The 21,425-nt window shown below is 38.6% G+C and overlaps 3 protein-coding genes across 3 annotated transcripts; 1 reads left to right on the top strand and 2 right to left on the bottom strand.

Annotated features, from left to right (window-relative positions):
- The first annotated feature begins 4 nt into the window (after positions 1-4).
- LOC125712974 (probable G-protein coupled receptor 174) lies at positions 5-9,033 on the top strand. The gene is made up of 3 exons (XM_048983621.1): positions 5-105; positions 1,863-1,984; positions 5,394-9,033. Exon 3 carries the CDS (start codon positions 5,669-5,671, stop codon positions 6,635-6,637), a length of 969 nt encoding a protein of 322 aa, XP_048839578.1. The 5' UTR covers positions 5-105; positions 1,863-1,984; positions 5,394-5,668; the 3' UTR covers positions 6,638-9,033.
- A 728-nt stretch (positions 9,034-9,761) lies between these two features.
- On the bottom strand, positions 9,762-15,215 carry LOC125712975 (charged multivesicular body protein 1b). Its single transcript, XM_048983622.1, has 8 exons — positions 15,032-15,215; positions 13,994-14,091; positions 13,703-13,849; positions 13,077-13,145; positions 12,489-12,596; positions 12,108-12,151; positions 10,916-10,988; positions 9,762-10,488 (listed from the first exon to the last, which is right to left on the bottom strand). The coding sequence occupies exons 1-8, from the start codon at positions 15,045-15,047 to the stop codon at positions 10,444-10,446; spliced, it is 600 nt and encodes a 199-aa protein (XP_048839579.1). The 5' UTR covers positions 15,048-15,215; the 3' UTR covers positions 9,762-10,443.
- A 568-nt stretch (positions 15,216-15,783) lies between these two features.
- On the bottom strand, positions 15,784-17,931 carry LOC125713141 (syntaxin-1A-like). The gene has a single exon (XM_048984052.1). It carries the CDS (start codon positions 17,418-17,420, stop codon positions 16,509-16,511), a length of 912 nt encoding a protein of 303 aa, XP_048840009.1. The 5' UTR covers positions 17,421-17,931; the 3' UTR covers positions 15,784-16,508.
- Between the last annotated feature and the right edge of the window lie 3,494 nt (positions 17,932-21,425).

Below are 21,425 nucleotides of genomic sequence, written 5' to 3'. Positions count from 1 at the left end.
AATAGTTTTGGCACAGAAGAATATCTGTACTAACCAATGTCACTCAAATCATTTTCTCTTCAGTCTTGCAGGGGGTGCTTCAAAAATCTGGCATGGCTATTAAAGGTAGGACATCTTTGAACTGGTGGAAGAATTTTTTGGTGTCTGTCTGCACGTGTAGATGTTTAAGAGACTAGTTGAGGTTGTTAGAACACCATTACTAAAAAATATATATATGCTTGTTTATTCCAATGCCATTATAAATGGTAATGTGTCAAGTTGAAATAATTCCCGTGTCGCATTTATTCATGAAAATTCTAGAAGAGGTTTATTTGTCATATTAGTTCTATGATATGAGAATATTTTTCAATAATTAGAATGATTTGGTCACTGCAGCTCCTATGCACTAGCACTAAATATTTCAGCACCTGAAAACACAACCAATGCGAGCACTAATGGAACATGCCACTGACATCATATTATTCAAAAATCTTAATAAATTCATTGTTTAATTCTCAGTGATCTGTTACTGAAACATTTTAAAATATATATTCTTACACACTCTTTGTGTGTGTTAATTGTTTGATTTTCATGAATTATTCTAATCTGTCATTTACTTATATAAAATCGTGGAAAGTAACACTGCCGAGCACTACAAGAAAATATATTTTACAGTCATATTTCTGCTGAAACTCCGGGGGCTGCAAAATTATGTAATGAGGGAGTTTTCTCAAAAAGACTGAAGCACGCTACAAATGCAGATAAAGGACAAAATATTTGCAGAAAAAAACAAATGTTAAGCAAGTCATAAACCACGAGAATGTTGGCCAAGTAGAAGACATGTCAACACATTGAAATAGAAGTGTTTTTTCACCTTTGCCTCTGTCTTGGAAAAATATCAGGAAAATGCAAAGTCTTTGCCCCACTGCCCTGGAAAATATTCCGGAGGAAAGGACACTTTGTTTTTTCATAAACACATTTTTCAAAAGCGGTAAAGCAGGAAAAAAAAAATCATTAAACATGGTGTATTTTAACCCTCTGGATTCTGAGGCCTGTCAGCCACTTCTGATGCCTTGACATATTGATATATTTCATCTCAAAGCGCTACATATGCTTTAATTCAGCACAAACCCAGCACCAATAATCTGAGACCATTTAGAATGTCATTTATCTATTTTTTGTTTAATTCCTGAGAAAACATAGAAAAATTACAAAACTGGTGATTTGTCACCTACTCTCTTTCGTAATCCTTTTGCATCACTGTACAGAATGTTTAAAAAATTATAGAACACCAGTTTGTACAATTCAGTAAGATTCAGGAGGCCACCTCAGGGAACACGGCACAGGTGCTTTTCCTCTTCTTCCACATGGACGTGTCTAAAGGTGGCCGTATACTTCAGACAAAATCGAAGGAATTGACCATGTTTTGGAAATTCAACATCCTACGACGAGTAATCACCGTGGTGATCGCCGTTTTGGTGCATCGCCTGTGCAGGCTCCCTGATGTTTTGTTTTTTCTCATCCACTGTCCATAAATGTTAGTCAGCAGGCGTGAATCTTAATACCAAGAATGCAAAGACTGTACTTACTGTAAAGACTGTAAGACTGGTCTTGCGAACTTACCTTCCAAGATCAATCTTGCAGTATCATGCGGACAGAGAACGCCCCAATTGTGGATTGAGACAGATGTGTACTTGCTGTTCCACTATGCTGCATGCCCAGCTGATTGCCCCGGCTGTAATTTTCATCATAGTATTTAATGATGAAAATCATTAAATACATAATCAAAATGTCCATTCTAAATGACTAATTATTCCTCGTTTGATTACTTGTGCTTTCTTCACAAATAATGTTTGCACTTAAAACATTCATATTTATTTCAGCTCTCTACAAATGCTATATGCAGACGTTAACCATTCCAGTTCAGCAGGCTCATGAGGCAAAAAAGTGAAAAACAGCGGGAATACTATCCGACAGGAAGACCAGAAACATTACACCGACTAAGGTAACTCCAATTAAGGTAGTACAGTTATGGTTCATGTCATCTTCCACCACCATCACAACCGCCTGCAATGAATAAGAACATAAGAACATAAGAACTATACAAACGAGAGGAGGCCATTCGGCCCATCAAGCTCGCTTGGGGAGAACTAAACTAATAGCTCAGAGTCGTTAAAATCTTATCTAGCTCTGATTTAAAGGAACCCAATGATTCAGCTTGCACTACATTATCAGGAAGGCTATTCCATACTCTGACTACACGCTGTGTAAAGAAGTGCTTCCTTAAATCCAGCTTGAAATGTTCTCCCGCTAATTTCCACCTATGGCCACGAGTTCGTGTATTTAAACTAATGCTGAAGTAACTATTTGGTTGAACAGCATCCAAACCTGTTAGAATCTTATATACCTGGATCATGTCCCCCCTCAGTCTCCTTTGCTTGAGACTGAACAGATTTAGCTCAAGTAACCGTTCCTCGTATGACATTCCTCTAAGACCAGGAATCATTTTTGTGGCCCTACGCTGCACCTTTTCTAAGGCCACAATGTCCTTTTTAAGATATGGTGACCAAACCTGCACACAATATTCTAGGTGAGGTCTCACCAAGGAATTGTATAATCTTAGCATTACCTCCCTTGACTTAAACTCCACACACCTGGAGATATACCCCAACATCCTATTGGCCTTTTTTATTGCTTCCCCACACTGGCGAGAATGGGACATGGAAGCATCAACATACACACCAAGGTCTTTCTCATGATCAGCTACCTTTATTTCAGTGACACCCATGAAATACCTGTACTTTATATTTCTGCTCCCTAGATGGAGTACCTTACATTTATCGACGTTAAATTTCATCTGCCAGGTATCGGCCCAGTCACTAATTAAATCAAGATCCCGCTGTAGCTGCTGATCCACTAATTCAGTATCTGCTACACCACCCACCTTGGTGTCAGCTGCAAATTTCACCAGTTTACTGTATATATTGGTATCCATATCATTTATGTAAATTAGGAACAATAGTGGTCCTAAAATTGAACCCTGCGGTACCCCACTATGAACGCAAGCCCATGAATCATGGGATTGTTCTCGTTTGGCAATGATGCACCTGATGCATCTTTGATATGTAGGGCGGAGCAAGACCAACATCCAATGATTTTTACTGTCCTTCGATCTTGTAATCTTAGTATTGGAACAGGTTTTTGGCAATGGAGCATGATGTAAAATAGGTACACGAGAACACAAGTATGGTCAAGCATGCATATTGAGATTGACCCCAGGCCTAATTATGCAGCTACAGGCATGATTTGCAGCGCACCACACTTTAAATAGTGTAAATAAATATGTGTATTCATGTATTTTTGTTAGCAGTAGATGTAATAACCGTGTAATGTTTGCTGTGGAATGCGTGTGTTTTGTTAGTGTGGTTTAACCATGAGTGTTGTTTAAATTGTTGGCTTCCCTGTCTGTGCCACTTCTAGGATTCAACCAATGTTGGCTGTTAATAATCCTCTGCTGGATCAAAAGCATTTTACGGCCTCTATAAAGAACAAGGTTGCAGGGTCATTTTAAGTATGCAAAAAATAGTTCTCCCCAACATGCTTAATGTCGTTTTGTCTGGGTGTCGTTCGAAGTATGCAGCTACCTCAAGGATATCCTGTCAGACTAAAACATGGTTTTCATCTCCTTGGTTGGTGAAGGTTCTACCGTTTGAACACGTCAGTGTACCACCCGCAAACTGACAGTCAGATTCAACCAAACCCTCAAGTTCATGTTCTGCCTCATTGTTGATGAGGATGGGTGGAATTTTGATCATTGTGCTGCCCTACGTTTTCTTCAAGTCCTGGAAGTCTCCCAAGCCTCAACAGGATTTATACTCTTCAAACTACCCTATGGCCAGTAACCCAGAGGGTTACTTGATTTTTCTAAAGATGCTTGGGAACGACACCCCTAACCGTGCCACACTACTGTGAATGTACATCCCTGAAATGTGGTAGAAGATTGAGAAGATTAATTGTAATCAGGGTGCACTTGGAACTAGCCCAACAAGTGCAACTCCAATTCTTCAACTAACCCACTCGTGGTCCTTCCAGTGAACTACTGGGTTTGGCAACCAGGCCACCATTCCACCAAGCAGATCTATTACATCACTCTTGTGGAAACCTCTGATTGTATTAGTTGCTCTGATGTCAGTCGTCTCTGCGTGGCTGCTGTTGATTACGTGTCCCGATGCCCACGTCATTCATAGAGGCAAGGTTGACTGGTCCTGCATAGAAAATGTTTTTTAAGGGGGAGACTAACGCAAAAAGGATGAGTAACAGCTGAGCTCCATTTTTCATTATTGTTTTCTCATTGCGGATTTTCATTTTAGATGTCTGATTACTGTATTGCCGACATGTTGCAGATCGTTGTTCATACCCTTTGTTATTGTTATTGGCGTTATTGTTGATTGTTTCCGGTTAGATCATTGCTTCATATACAGTATTTTGCTTTTGTCTTCTGTCCACATATATACACCAGTCCACATAATAAATCATTATACCGTCTGTTTAGGATTTTGTATTTATTAGAATCTTTTTATCCGTCATATCGCCATCAGGTGTATGTATTAATAAATGTTTTTAACGTCATACATTGCCTCCTCTCCTTCGTGTTACACTCTGCAAATGGCCTGGGTTGTAACAGTCGGCTGAAGCAGAGGATGACAGACCTTCGGAATCTGGTATGCAGGGAGGGGAGGATTTTTCAGTCACTCTTAACAGCTCTGTACTGATTTCCAGGAGTCGAACAACAGACTGTGGAGAAAATTTTTTAAAGATGCATCTGCTAGGGATGACTGAAAAATCCTTCCTCCAAAACGATTATTAACTGGTTCATAAATCGTTACATCAACTTTGGACAGTGCTACAGTAGAACTATTCTAGTCTTTGCATTAAGTTTTATACATTTCATTCTGTGTCACTTACCTTCCATTCAATCTATTTTCAACAAAAAAAAACAGTTTACGTCATATTGCCCCAAATATAAGGTGGTGTTTTTTTTTTTTTTATATTTATCCAAAAATAAATTGGTCAATAGGATTAATGATGCACTTCCCAACATGCTTTGCAACACACCACACATATATTTAAAGAGTGTAAATTCATTTGTGCATTTCTGTCTTTATGTCAATTGTAAATGTCATAACTGTGTAATATGTGCGTGTGTTTTGCTAGTGTGTAACCATGAGTGTCACTGCTAGTATTTAACCAATAGTGGCTGTTAATAATTATTTATAAAGTTATGATTTGGTATTCCTAAACCTTTCTTCTAAAAATAGCTGCTGAAAAAGTGGGGGCTTGTCTTATAATCTGCTTCATTTTATATCCGAATACAGTGAATGTCTCACTTTTCTGTTCTTATTTTTGTTTTACAGAAATCTGCAAATATCAAATTTAAAAACTCAAGACATCTCAAGACATAAGATATTGACCTTGTGGAGACACTGAGCTGCCACAACAATCACAGAATCGAGGCAATAGAAGTTTGACGACGACATTTTTGATGTTCAAAATGGCATATATGCTGTTAAATGTTTTCCAAGTGCGTTGTTGAAAGGGATCACACTGAGTGAAGAGTTACTAAAATCTAACAAATGAAAAAGTCACACGTGAGAGAAAGAGGTGGACCTGCTTCGAGCTGGGATTAAAAATGAATTATACCTGTGAAGATGGACATGATTTGAAGTTATATCAACACCTGATCTATGCAGTAACCTACACAATTATCCTTGTGCCAGGACTTGTTGGCAACATGCTGGCACTTTGGGTCTTCCGTGCATACATTAGAGAGACCAAGAAAGCTATAGTGTTCATGATAAACCTAGCTTTGGCTGACCTTCTCCAAGTGCTCTCATTGCCTCTGAGGATCTATTACTACTTAAATGACACTTGGCCCTTTGGACATTTCCTCTGCATGTTCTGCTTCTATTTAAAATATGTCAACATGTACGCCAGCATCTACTTCCTGGTCTGCATCAGCGTGCGACGCTGCAGTCTCGTCATCCACCCACTGAAGTATAGCAGCAACAAACAGCGTTTTGACCTCTGCTTCTGCACAGCCGGCTGGATCGTCGTCTGCGTCGGATGCTTGCCCTTCCTCCTGTTACGGCGGGGACCAGGCAAGTCCCTCTGCTTTTCAGAACTACCTATTGTGAAGCTGACCGTGCCAGCCAGCATTGCAATCATCGCGCTGGCAGAACTGCTGGGTTTCATTCTGCCACTCACCGTGGTGCTAACATGCTCATGGCGAACAGCGGTCAGCTTGCGTGGGAAAAGCGGAAGACTTCAGCACAGTGCAGAGAAACGGAAAGCGCTGAAGATGGTCCTGTGCTGTACATTGGTATTTCTCATCTGTTTTGCCCCTTACCACCTCACCTTCCCCTTACACTTCTTGGTGAAGTTCAACGGAGTGGAAAACTGCATCTTCCGTGATGTCATTTTCAAGTGCCACCCAGTTGCGTTATGCTTGGCCAGCCTCAACTCTTGCTTGGACCCGATCATGCACTACTTTACCACAGAGGAGTTCAAGAGGCGGCTGTCCCTTCATGAGATTCCTGAAAACCTCGAACTGTTCAGTCAGCCTAGGCGTGCACGTTTGGTGCTTCCAAAATCGAGCTAGGGAGCCTAAGGACAGACTGCAGTTAGACGAGGGAAACCGCTGGAATGCCACCATGAAATTTGATAGTATATCACATATCTTCTTCTCCATGAGACACACAAACATAAAGTGCTCACAGAAAGTCTTGATTCTTGAAGATGCTTTCTTAATTCTGTAAAAATGTCGCAAATTTATTGGTTTCATAACAAAAGCACCGTTTAACATATCTGCACATATCTTCCTCCCAGACATTTTCTTTTTAAATGTCATAGTTTTCTTGACTGACTGATTCAGTTCTGTTCCTGCCATTTAGCTATTAATGGATAGTCAGGGCAGCATGGTGCTGTGGTGGTTTTTTCACTGTTGCCTCGCACCTCTGGAATCAGTTTGAGCCTCCACTATGGCTCCATGCGTGTGGAGTTTGCATGTTCTCCTCCTGTCGTCGTGGGGTTTCCTCCAGCTACTCTGGTTTCCCCCCGAAAACATGCTGAGGTTAATTGGAGTTACCGAATTGTGTGTGTGAATGGTGTGTGAGTGTGCCCTGCAGTGGGTTGGCATCCCTTCTTGGGTTGTTCCTTGTCTTGTGCTCATAGATTCTGGACCACCAAGTGTCCCTGAATAGATACAAGCAGTATCAGATAATGGTTGGATGCTATTATAGTCATTGGTTCCCTAAGGGATACTAAACACAAATGTTTGGTGTTTTATGTCATTGCAAAGGTGTTACTAATTAAAAAGCACCCAAATGAGATTGTTTGTCAATTAACTTGATAACTCAGGAAAGAGCTCTTTTAGAAATATAATTTGGATTTGGAATTTATTACCACTTGAAAAGAATGTTTTACTTAAAACTGTTTGATGGATTTTTATAAACAAATGATTTTGTTATAAAATCAATACATTTGCAATAGTTTTACTCAATTAAGCAAGCATTCCAAGACTTTCTGTGAGCACTTTATATCTCACATACATAGGTAAGAGCAAGTTCTAGGGTCAGTCAGCACCAAGCACTCCTGAAGCAATTGGAGTTATGGCTGTTTCCAAAGGGCCCAACAGTGCTCTGCTGGTTATGAAATTTGAATCTATGACCTTCTAGGCACAGATCACTAACTGCTCAGCTACCCACCTAGCGTGTGGGAGGGTGGGATTATGGTCAATCAGTTCAATTATACATCGGGGGGTACGCCAGAAAGCGGGTTTAGCGCAATCTGAAATTAGCATAATAAACCTAATCAGCTTCTGTTCCAGAACCTGAATGTCACTCAATCACCGTGGCAACTAATGTTCTGAATTAAACCAACTCTAGCGTAGGTTTAGCTAACAAAAAGTCAGGATTTAAAGGGCTGCGGTTGAGTCAGCAGAGTTCAGTTTGATTTGGCGCTCCCATTTCTCCAAGCGATGGCCGACATAGAAGTGGAAATTCTTATCTGGTTTGGCGTTCAATCACTCGCTGACAAATACTTAAGTTTCATGATTTAATCGATAGTCTAGTGTCCCCCTGGGATCAGTAAAGTTAAATTTCATTTGGTTAAAGTTTATGTTATATATCTGAACACCCTTAGACTACAATGTATGCTTAGTACTCAAACAGCTACTGAATATTTTTGTAGTTTTTCCTGCACATAAACCACTGAGAATAAATGAAACATAGTTCAAAATACAGGTTTGTCATATATTACTGAAATGTTTATTATTGCATTATGACACTGAAATTGCCACAGCTGCAGTATCCGTCATACTTAGGTCATGGCTGATTAGATGGTCTATGACTGTCATCTATTCATTTTGAAATGTGACTCCCAATACCACTTACAATACCACCCTGTACTGTAAACCTGCTGGCCAACACAATATATGTATTTGGCAGCTTATGACTGTTGTCTGTAGTATTTTGGCTTTTAAGATTACACGTTTCAAAATGTTTCATTCATATGAAAGTAATCAGAGACAGTTGTTGCTTCAATAATTGAATTTTATTTGAACGCAAAGGTAAATGCTTCAAATGCTGTAAATGCGATGTTGATTTGAGGATTTAAGCAATCAAAAAAACTGTAAATGTACCACCTTCCTTGTCTTTGTCATCTTCCTCAACATCTCTGTGCTCTCTGGTCTCATGCGGCAGATGAGATCTGTTTTTCTGTGTCTGCTCTTCAAATTCTCATTGGCGGCTTGTGTATCAGGCAGGTGTGAAAAATGAAAAATGTTCCATGGCACTCAAACTCCAGTGTCAGGTTTCGAAAAAGAGTTTACATACCACTGCTGCAGTGAGAACAGTGAGAAGGTGGCTACAATTTGGTGAGAACATCAAGCCATCATAAAAAGCTGGGGCCTTAACCTTGCTGACTCAGGGCTGACGAGGGCGAAAGCTGTCACACTGTAAAACTGTGAGACTTGACACCTATGCGAATCGAGACACATACACTAAAAGAAATTTGGTTTACCTAAACAATTTTGCTTTACCTAAAGAAGTACTCAGAGTGTTATTAAATTTTAATCAGTTGCTTACCTACTTACTGAAAAAGGGCCTAAGGAAATGACTGGATTTTTTAAAAGCCTCAATTAAAATTTGCATTCCGAATTGCTCGGCAATATGGAGGAAGGAAAACAGAGCGCAGCAAATGAGGATCCAAATAAAGAGCAAAAGCACCAGTTGTGCGGAAGCACTTCACACTAAAAATGCAGCCATCTGTCAGTATGGCAAAGAAGAACTTAAATATGGTTAAATACGTGCAATTTAGCCTCTCAAAGAAATCAGTCTTTGTCATCACTTTAACTCAAATTATTTTGCTTAATCTATGATTCCTAAGGACGGGGGCTGAGAACCACGGCTTTATTATTGCCTGATTGAGGGGTCATCCCCAAAAACCCACACCCACACCGAACCCTCCATGGATCAGCTTCCCCACCCCTCCATTAACTATTCAAATGGTTTGCTCCAGGGGTCGCACTTATCTCTTACAGCAAATGCTATGCATACAATGAAAAGTTCTCTCAGGAAGCAATGCTGTGTGCCACATACATTATAATCATCACATCCATTATACCTAGGATCTGTGTGACAGTGTTTTCTGCTGTAGAAATTACAACCAGTCACCAAGGCATCACTGTTTTGCTCATAAGAGAACAATTCTTTTCTCAGTATGAATAACCATTAATAAATTTTTATTGATATACAGACCAATATCCACAAACGTAACACCAAAATAATTTTAAACCATTACCAAACACGGGAAGCGATAAATAACAATATCCATAAATCTTTGTTGATATTTCAAAGAACTTCAGACATAAAAAAGAGAAAAGATATTAGCATTTATCTTATGATACTTGAATTAGGACTTTGTCTTGTTTGTATAAAGTACAGTTATGATTTATCTGGTGTACATGACTGTTACAATGCATGTAAGAACACTATTGTGGGGGGAGAGTAAAATAAAGAGAGGCTTTTAACCTGAAATCACAAAATAATTTCTGCATGATACCATTTTTTTTTTTTAACAAATTCCTTTCAAGAGAGTATATCAAAGTAAAATGCATTACAAAATGTATACATCTGTTACAAATCCTCGTTCTCTTTTTAATGACAAAAATGTTATGCATTTTCTTTTAGTGTAGTGGAGAATTCAGAATATGCTATACAAAACACTTACCGCTCCCTATACAAGATAGAGGACTGGAGAAGACAGCTCCATTTTAGAGCTAAAGGCAGAGATGAATAGAGATAAAAATGCAGGATTGGGGAGAAGGGAAGTGACTCTTTCCGGTCAGTCATTCCAGGACAGTCACCGACTCTAGTTCTGGCACATCTTGCACAAATTGTATGTCCACTACACCTGGTCTCTGAGTTTGGCCAATCTCTGAGACAGCTCATCCTGAAAGGAAAGACCGCACAGGTCAGAACGTAAGCAGGGAACTGCCTGGTGCGTTTGCAGCAACAAGAGTGTCTACGGCAGGGTGATTTCGGAGGTAATTTGGTTTCCCATTTCCATATTTTTTATTTTCTTATTATTATCTATAATATTAACATTTGACCAATTATTTGACAACTGAATGTGAATTCAGACACACGTGAATGTGACAACTGAATGAAATTATTTAACTGAAAACAACAGTAAAAAACAGTAAAAGTTCAAAAATAATAGCAGCCTTTTAAATAAAACATTTTGGATTCCCAGTTTCAGACTTGTTTGTGTTATCAAGGGCTTATTTTGGAAAAAGGAGTAAGAAGAAGCGTTTTGTTATAGTGCAAGATGAATTGATTCAACAGGATCTAAACAATCATCCGTACGTTTCCAGTACCTGTTCTGCAGATGCAACACTGGTGCCCACTGAACCCATTTGACCTTGTGGAAGCTCCATGTTTAGATCCAGCCTGTAGAGAACCAACAGCAGAAGCACATGCTTAATATCCTACAATGACAAACACTGCTGATGGCCTTGTGAAAAAAGAATGTTAAGCTTTAATATACAGTGAATGCACATGCAATAAACTTTGAATTTCTATCCATCTATCCATCCAGGAATGAAACCCAAAATGACAAATGAAGGGCTGCTACATGATTTCAATGCTTTTTAATACTGTGATTCACAATGGAAATAATACGACAGTGGGTATTTTAAAGAGAGAGAGCATAACAGGCAAGATATCTGGCCTTGTGCAGGAGTTCTATAAGGCCTAAAGGCAGTGCATTGTTGCCATTATGAGAAAAAAATCTGCCCAGTTTCTCATTATTATGAGATACGTTAATACTACTTGTCAGATAGAGAAAAACAAGTTTGAATAGGAGATATGAATTGTATATATATACTAAATTTTATTGTATAGAGTATTGTATTATATACTGTATACAGTTTGAATGGGAGATATATATTGTGTATACAGTATATTGTATATTTGCCTTATTAGAGAGCTTTGAGTGCATAAATTTACTACCGTAAACCCCATAGTATTCGCACACAGGCAAACTATGTGTGGATGGCTTGGTCGCAGTCTCATGTGGTGCGAAGTAAAACTTCCCAGCATGAAGGGTAACTTGATCATATCACCTAAATGAGTCATTATCAGTTTGGTGCTTTCCTTTTTCTCCTTAGAGCAACATAACATACTCACACTACATTTTTAAGGAGAAATGTTACTTGAATGAGTTTCATATATTGTTATACCGAGAACCATATCTTGTTATAATGGTATATTCTTGTATCTCATTATAATGAGAAAATATTTGGTTATAATGACCTCACCAGGATTTACCACCCAGGAAACATTGTCATTTTTTGGCACCTTCAACTAAAAATTTTACAATATCAAAAATACAGAATGCAAATAAATTATCTATAAGTGAAGATGCGCATTTGTCATAATATTAATATTACTATTATAAGTCATCAGGAACCTGAAGTAATGGAAATTTTGCCATCTAACAGTCAATAACAGCAAGTACACTAATAATACACATACAGGCTTCTTTAATAACCAAACCAAATCTCTTACCCAGCTTCATCAGCCATCTCATGCATCAGTGAGTCCACTTGGTTCTAAAACACAGAGAAAGACAAACTTCACATCAAACTCATAATTCATATCCATGATTTCATGAGCTTTTATGTGTGCCAAGTTATACTCAAAATTAAACATTAGGAAACCAAATGCCAGCTAGATGGCATGCAATAAAAAATACATGTACCCACACTTGGCAAAATATAGTGTGTTTCTCCTTTTAATTATCATGATATGAAAGTGAATGATGAAATTAACCATGATAGAAGAACACATTTTAGAAGCTTAAAACTGAAGACATGTACAGGTTTTGTTGTGGGAGTCATAATGGAAGCAAACCAGTGACATTATAGGAATGTAAACAGACAGCCATACCTGTGGAGTTGTGAGTGTCGTCGTGTTGCTCATCGTGTCCTCCATCTGGGAGGTCTGTACGTCCAGTGTTTCAAACTGGCGCTCAAACTTGTCCATAAGGCCTGAGATCTGGTGAAGAGCAAATAGAGCACACATCTGTTCCACAGGCCATACTGCTCTATAATCCCACATGCAGTGATTCTAAGTTCACATAGGAGTTCCGCAGAGCTAATGTGTGTTCCTCGGATTCAAGGTTTTCGCCTCTGTCTTCCTTCTGGAACATAATCAGGTTTATTGGACAAGTTTGATCACATACATGTTGAACTTGTCTCCGACTGTCTATGGGTCTCATACATACAGCAGATATACATACAGTTAAGAAAATAGACAATGATTACATTGACTGGCTAGTATATTCAATGGGCTTGTGTGGTTGATCACTATAAAAAGTGCATGCCAGTGCAAATAATGTAGGAATAAGCACAATGTGTGCAATATAACAAATACATTGTTAGTTGTTTTAACATAAGTATTCTGCACAATGCAGAGTATACCAGTGATGCAATTGCCTTTTGATATGCAACATTGACAGACATGTATAACTCCTACCTTCTCCAGGTTCATGCTTTTCAGTGTAGCATCCATGCCTTTCACAACACCGGCCATTGATTTAGTGACCTGCAAAGCAGACCAGAAAAAACCTGTCAATTTCCAAAGTATGTACATTTACAGCTAGAAAAAAGTAAGAGACAGCCTAATAATCATTTCAGCTATTTTGAGGGTCATTTTTTATTTACACGATTCAAATCAGGACAAATGTGTACCACAATTTATCGCACAATATGGTACATATCAGACACCAATCCACCACATGTGTGGTTTAAAACAGGCTTCATAAGATAATGAGGATTTAATATCTTGCGCATGTTTTTACCTTCAGTGTTTATATTTGGAAAATCAAAGGCAGTAAAGTTTGTGATTAACAGAATTTAAAATGAAATGGTCCTGTGGTCTTGACCAAGATGGGTGGTTAGTAGGTGGATGGATTGATTCATTCATAGAAAACTGAAATGCTGATACAGCACTTTGAATGCTGACATTCAAAAATAAATGTAAATCATTTTTTTTTTTTTATAAAAGGCTTACTGCTGTAAAAAAATTTTACAATGACAGAACATACAACCTTCAATTTCACCAGTGAAGAGCTTGTGTACTGGATGTGTGGGATTTACTACCTTGTTCATTGTAACAGCAGTTTGGACCCTGGCAGCCACTGCATCTACCCGGGCACTCATTCTCAGGAAGTTCACAGACTGATTCTTCTGCCGGATGGCGTTTTCTGCATGTATCCGTGCTACTTCCATATTTCCTTTTTGAATGGCCTAAATTATAGGAATTACATACATTGGTTACAATACAGTAATCCTTAGATGGCCCAGTCCTTAAGCATGCATAATTGTATGTTGTTACACATTGAAACTATTAAGCCTTAGTTGCACTTCATCACCTTTTCTAAGAATGCTCACCTTTTTCACCTTGGCCTTTTCTGCTTTCTCCTCCTTATCACATTTCTTGGCATTTCGCTCGAGTTCTTTGGCAGCAAACTTTAGATTGAAGAGATGTTCTATGACGTTCAGTTAAGACATCCCCATTGTGAAAAGTCATGGCTTTATATGGCAGATTAGATTTACGCAAATCGGTCCATATTGGTATTGAGGGGAATACAGATTGCGTAAAGGACCGTGGTGGGAAGATCTAATACAAATTTTACAGTATTAGTTTTAATTCATCATAGACTCATAAAGAGAGAGAGGATGTTGTAGTATCGTTGTGTTAAGAAACAAAGACTATAACGTTGTTACACTCAATCACGTGACTACCATTACAGGACAAGTTTCGTTGTGGTTGATTATAATGCGGTATTCAAGCTTAACATCACGGCCACTGAGGGGAAGCCGGCCAGATAGCTTTAGCTATATTTAAAATCTTGCTATCGACACCTACAAATTCCTTTCAATTCTATTTCAGTATTTCATGGCAATACACATACCGAAAGAAGTTTAGGATTCCGATGTTTCAGGCAAAACCCACGACTCATGATAGCAACAACCAAGTTGGCAGTTTAGCGAATATTTATTGGAATAATATATATTTAGAACCACTAAATCTATCTGCTGATTAATGTAAAAATACAACAAATGTACTTTAAATCTACTTTTCTAAAAACCATATATTCCTAAGAAAGTCAATCACTTCCTGAAACTCCAGCGACGAACAACCGACTCCAAGAAGGTAACTAACCCAACTAGTGGACTTATTACCTGACTGAAACTGCTTAAGACCAGCTGAACGCCACTTAATTTAGTTACACAGAACGCCGAGCTACTCCCGATTTTAGGATATAATTTTTGTACAGACACTATAAAAAGGTATAATGACACATATCAAAATGACATTTCTAATAATTACGTTCAACCTGCATTTATGTCCTACTATAACATTAGTGTATGCCAGGCCAAGTCGAGTCTTCAACGCAATCCAGTCTTTTTGGATGAAAAGGATACTTTCCATATTTGACATGTTTTCAAAAAAGCTTGTAAATCCAGAGACAGTAATTTACAAAAATATAATTAAAATTATTACTAAAATGGTTAAATCGCACTAAGATCTAAATTTCCTTTTGAGTTCTGAATCTGTCCTCTTCCTGGTGTTTGTTTTGCCGAGATACTTCCGCCAACGCTCGTTGATGATGTCACCGTCACGTGTTCAGGGACCGCGCTTCGTGAGCGTCAGAATTATTCGTGATTCATTTACAGTGTAGATTACTTGGCTTTGCTTTTATTTCACGTTTGCTTAGGGATATTATATGCAGCGTGTCCCGTCCCGTGTGCGCTGTTTCCTGGAGTAGGCTTGTATTAGATGTGGGACTGGTTACGGTAAATGGATGGATATGTTGTATTTAAGTAATGATTATGACCCTTCAGACCTAAAAAGAATTGATATTGAATTACTAAATAGTAAGCTACGTAATTTAGAATAAAAAGAGGAAAAACTAAAAAATTAAAAGTAAAATTAATAAATCCGTAACTCCTCAATTTAAATGGGATATCTTTTACCACAGAAAACACTCTAAAATGAGCACACAAACATAGAAAGCCAAATGAATATATATTTTTTTCAGTTTAATAAATATCACACGAAATCGCATGGAGGAAAAGGCTTTTGATTACATTCCATTAAATTTGTGATCTGTGTTAACTGTACTGAACTGATATTTCATCAATCAATACATATACAAATAGAACCATAGCTGGAAATACACAAGTAATAAAATTGAGATAAAGGCCTACAATCAATGACAAAACACAGCTTGTGCATATTATTATTTGCAATGACAATGACAATAAATATACTGTATCATTTTTTTGAGGATGTGCAAGACTGGAATATTAATTTGCTGTGATTAATTTCCACCACTGATATTGCTAGAGAATGTTTCAAAAATGAGCGGAAAGAAAGTACCATATTCAAGTTACAGCACAACCCATATGGAAAAAAATACAGCTGAAACATCGGTTAGTTTTGTCTATCTGTGCTTTCCAGGGTGTATAAGTATGACCTTTGAAACAAAAATTATGTAAACAACCTGTCTCTGACACAATTTTATTTACAGATATATTACATGATGAGCATATACACAGCATAGAATGCATTTCCAAATGTATTTAACAACAACAGAGACTTGGACATGAGAAATGAGGACACACGCCAAGCACCTAAATGGCTGAAAACCAAGAGGCCCGATAACAACCTAAATGTCAGCTCTAACCATGAATTTTCTTTTGACTTAAACTTTTAAACTGCAAAGTGAATCTATCATAGCATTGTCTCAACAGATATTCATGGTTTCATTAACATTTATTGCTTATTCGGTAATTTTGAAATATCGGTCATGTAACCGAAAGCTTTAGCTCACTTAGCTTATTTTGTGATGGTTAATTGCTGGTAAAAGTGTTTTCCTCTTTGGACATAACAGCCTGGCTACTTGGTAAAGGGCAAGTTCGGGGATGCGCAACACAGGCACCCACAGCACAAACACAGTCCCAGAAGAGAGGAAACAAGAGCAGCTACTCTGGAGTGGTGCTGGTACCGGAGAGCCTTCTTCAGTTTTTCGGAGGACTCGCTCGCATAGTCTAGAGTGTGTAGGACGTTGTACTCAATGTGGTTCATCTGTAAGTGCTGTTGGCACACCATGACTTCCAGGGCTAGAAAAAGAGAGTGGAGCTCACTGATCTGCTCTTCCAGGGCCAACAGCTGATGATGTCTCTCCTGGACAAGTGCAAGATTCCTGAGGGCCTCAAGTTCTGGGATGTCAGTGCCCACTAGCTGGGGAACCTGCAAACTATCTGCCAGGCGTCGGATCTCTTCCTCATCCAGCTCCACGCCAGCCAACTGTGTCTGCCTTACAATCTGTTCCTTCAGGCGTCCTGCATACTCTGTTTCCCAGGTATAGTGCTGACTCAGAACCTGATTGTGCTGTTGGAGCAGGCTGTAGAACTGGGACTGCTTAATCCGGCCTTCTGCACTACCTTTCCAGAGCGTTCCAGTCCAATCCTTCTCTTTCATTTGAGACAAACGCTCATGGATGTCCCTAGCCTGGTGAGAGAACCGTCTTTTGAGTTCAGCGAGAAGCTGCTTTTCTCCACATAGTTCCTCAGCTGTAGTGCTACACAGAATCCGCTCCTGCTTGCCATGAATCTCTTCCGACAACTCTCGTAACATGCTTAGATCCATGTAAAGCTGATACACCTGCCCAAAGAACTCTCCCATCCCTGAAGAAAGTCCTTCTTGATAGCCAGCATTAAAGTAGCCAGGACCTTGTAAATCAAAATCTATTTGGGATCCCTCATCCCTGTTCTGATAGCCCCTCAGCTCATCCAGTCTGTTCTTCATCTCACCCACCAAAAGGACTCTTCAGTCCCTAGAGACTTGCACACCCCAGCCATTCAGCCCTCCCCCCATCATAAGCCGGAATGGGAGTGTTGCATGTGCGTCATACAGCTCTCCCATTTGTCAGCTCACAGCTTTCTTTTCTCACCACGATTCAAGCAAATATTGACTTATTGGCAAGTTTGCTCACCATGTCAGGGGATTTTCCCCCCCCTTTTTACATAGACGTCCACTTACACTTCCGTTTTTCTTTTGGGTTCCAAGTAATCATATCCTATCCACTAACAGAAGAAGAAATCTTTACTCTTACTAAACTGCTTTATTCACTAAATATGAATTGTCAGGAACAGTAAACTTCGTGGTCAGCACATGGCTTGATGTATCATAGTGGATTAGGAGGGTAGACCATTCTGAGAAAATGTAATGGAAAACTAAGTACCTAGAAGAAGATTGCAACAGATGCAGTATCCTACTGATCAGCTTAAACAAAATAGATATACCACTTACCACAATAACACAGTAGAAATGGTTTTGGAGGAGTTTGACCAGAGAGTGAAGGAAAAACAGCCAATCAGTGCTCAGCATATTATGTGGGAACTCTTGCAGGACAGCTGGAAAAGCATCCCAGGAGGCCACCTCATGAAACCGGCATACAGGGGACAATAAAGTCAGCCAGTCCCTGTAACAATTGGGATTAAGGGCCTCGCCCAAGGGCCCAAAGGTGGAATCACTCTGCTGACCATGGGATTTGAACCAGCAACCTTCTGAGTCCGAACACACAGCTACCTGCCTCCAACATTTTTTTGTTTGTTTGTTTGTTTTCAGTTAGTGCTTAATTCCATATATGTTATAATTTTGATGACTTTATAATCTCAAATGCAGGGAATAGTACAAATAAACCTTTCTCTGGGTGGGTATGTCCAAACGTTTGACTGGTACTGTATATTAAAAAAAATGTAATTGAAAACAAAGCCAGTCTTCTACGAGGTAAAATGTTTGCATTAACACCAAAATAGACTAGGTTTATAACACAGGCGATACAGGAGACGGGGTGAAGGGAAACACCTCTTAAGGGGTGAGGTTTATATACTGTAGGAGGTAAAGAAAAATACACAAAAGGGCTGTGGTGACGAAAGTATGGGTGAACCAAACAAGCAAGTACACCTCCACAGATGGGGAGTTCCTGTCTGAAAAACGTGAACAGGTACCAGGCTAGTGAAAGCCAACTGGCATGTTTTTATTTCTACACATAGTTCAGCTCATAACAAGGAACTTCTCAAACACAGTAAAAGAAAAATAAACTAGCCTATATGTTTCAATCTATTTTGTGGTTCCTACAGTTTGTGGGGCTTTCCCCCAGGATTACCATACGGCTTGCACTGAGCATTCTTTTCGTATCAGATTCAATTTATCAAATTATTTAATTTTTCCCCCCCCCCCCACCAAAAGCAGACTGTGTCACTGACTAGACTTGGGTGTTGTCTACTTTTTCTTATCAACCAAAGATTACGCAGTACTATTTTGACAATATTTTCAAAAGCAACATTATTCCGGTATTTTTAAATCTTGCCAATAACACTCAGCCAGCGCGGAGGGAATCTCCACAATAAAATTCTCCCACAAGAGCACACAAGTTTACAGTCAGACATAAGAAGCCAAACTACATTTCTTATAACCTCGATGCCAGTAAGATAAACACTATGCAATCATGCGCACCTACAATCAACACTAAAGATATTACCGCTCCCAAGGGCAGTTTCAGATTAATTTCTTCCTGACATTTTTATGTCATTTTTATTTGGTGACATGTAAATACTTTTGCCATAATAAATTAATTTGGCAACACTTCACATGATGGGGCAGAAATAGTACAGTATTATACTGTTACTTATGTATTAACCACAAACTAAGTCTTAGTTACATACTGACCTTGTGTTAATTCATCATTAATGAATTGTGATGCATGTTTTATCTCAAACAGTTACTATATTTGTGGCGATATCTATTAATTCTGCAAACCTTTGTGAACCACTGAAGGTGCAAGTCATGAATAACACAAGTGAATGTTATGTTCGTTCATCATTAATGAATCATGTCATCTTTTTGTAGTAAATATATTTCTTCATCATTTGCACTTCAGTAGTAACTGAGTTATTTGTGCCCAGTCAAGTAAAGTGTTACGATTACTTGTACTTAATATAGTATACTTTTGTGCATTATTTTTGCCCTGTCAAGTAAAGTGTCACAATTTTATTAACTAATTTTCTTCAATTTTGCCATCATTTTATACTGTAAGCGTGAAGGGGCAGGAGGGCGTAGGAAATGAGAATCAGTATCTCCAAATCTGCTAATTGCTTATAGGGAGAGTCTGAGTTTAAGAACCTTCATATAAGTTAGTAAGTAGGAACACTTGATTGTCAGCTAGATATTTCCATGGCCTGCAGTGTTGAGGATACTCTGCAAGTCCTTGGTAGAATAGTGGGAGCTAAAACACTGCACAAAAACCTGGTTAATCTACATCCCTATTTTCACTTTCAAGCACAAGTTGTAAGAAATAAATTGAAAGAACAAGGATTTCAGCTTGGAGGTAGAGTTTGTAGATCTAGGATGATTTTGATATAGAGCTGCCCACCCATCAAATCAACAGAGTTTGGGCTCTCACAAGGATGTCACCAGGAAGAGAGCTGCTCTAGGTACATGACACTCAATGGAGGTTTAAGGGGAAACGGAAGGACACAATGGATGCCAGTATGTTTAGTTTTCCTTCTGCAGACATGAAACAGGGAGCTTGGTCTACTACATTTTAGATCATTTTATTCTGAGTTAATCCAAATTTATTATCTTAATTATTTCAAGCCTGTGCAAAGTGACAATTGTATACATAGCAAGATTTATTTAGGGATATTACTCAACCAATAACGTATAGAAGCCCATAAAAACAAAAATAAATTGTATCAACTTGATCACGGTCACAAACTGTCGGCGAAAGCTGCATTCTGTTTGTTCCTTCAATGCACATTGCATTTAAACTTTCATTACATTCCTGAATAACTGGCATTGCCCGGCTACAGCAACTTACCCTGCTTAATATGCTGCGCACACAGCCAACTATTAAGGTGTGTTTCTAGGTCATAGATTAAGCTCACCCAGAAGAGTCAACAAAAAAGGTTTATAAATCAACAACAATGCATGAAAGATACATGCTGAATAACACTACAAACAGCAGTTATAAGTGTAGGTTCACGGAAATTAAGAGCAAACTTAAAGCCTTAAACGTGAAATTTGATGGCTGCTAAGGAGAGCGTGACCGGCAAACACACAAAACATTTATTTATCCATTTCAACGTAACATATTTCTCAGAAATTATACCTTGGAAACTCATCCTGCGGCATATCCAGTATTGTGAAATTTGAAAACGACATTATGATTTTCAAACGTATATATAAAAAATATAATAAAAAAGACAGCTCACTAGTAGTTTATTTTAATATAATTTATTAGTCTACCAGTAAATATGGAAACAAGCTACAAAGTTCATCACTATATTATTAGAATCTATCAATATGAAAAACTTTACAAAAATGTACATTTCCCCTGCACCATGTCTTAACTTACATAAAAAGTGAGACAAATTTAACTAAAAACCACAGCTCCTGTTGCATAACTATTACATTTGGTCTGCCATAAAGACACCTGAACAAAATTCCCTGAACTCTTATTTTCTAACAAAGCATCCTGAGAGATGGGCAATGGGGGGGTGGGGGGGGGCTGTTTGGCAAACTAGTGTTTCCTGGGACACAAACCCTTTCACGGGTCACTATTAAAATAAATAGATAAATAAAAGCACACGGTCAGAAGGAAAACGAACCAGACACAAGACGCAAGAACAGTCCCTGTATGACATATCTATATATCGAGGAGTTATTGCTTGCTGAAAACCAGCCTATAAGAGAATACAGTGGGTGTCACTCCTTTCTGCATGTTGCATTTTTCTTAAGCAACTGGCC

The sequence above is a fragment of the Brienomyrus brachyistius genome, chromosome 18 (assembly GCF_023856365.1).
Source record: "Brienomyrus brachyistius isolate T26 chromosome 18, BBRACH_0.4, whole genome shotgun sequence".
Lineage (NCBI taxonomy): Eukaryota > Metazoa > Chordata > Actinopteri > Osteoglossiformes > Mormyridae > Brienomyrus > Brienomyrus brachyistius.
The sequence above is the reverse complement of the archived record's forward strand: the minus strand, read 5'-3'. Positions and strand labels throughout refer to the sequence as shown.

Excerpts from the sequence above, each read along its gene's own strand:
- LOC125712975 (XM_048983622.1), bottom strand. Across the intron at positions 13,146-13,702 it reads CTGCTGTTACAATGAACAAG|GTCACTAAATCAATGGCCGG; the intron begins GTAGTAAATCCC and ends TCTGCTTTGCAG. Across the intron at positions 10,489-10,915 it reads GTGTTGCATCTGCAGAACAG|GATGAGCTGTCTCAGAGATT; the intron begins GTACTGGAAACG and ends CTTTCCTTTCAG.
- LOC125712974 (XM_048983621.1), top strand. The coding sequence starts at position 5,669 with ATGAATTATACCTGTGAAGATGGACATGATTTGAAGTTATATCAACAC.
- LOC125713141 (XM_048984052.1), bottom strand. The coding sequence starts at position 17,420 with ATGAAGAACAGACTGGATGAGCTGAGGGGCTATCAGAACAGGGATGAG.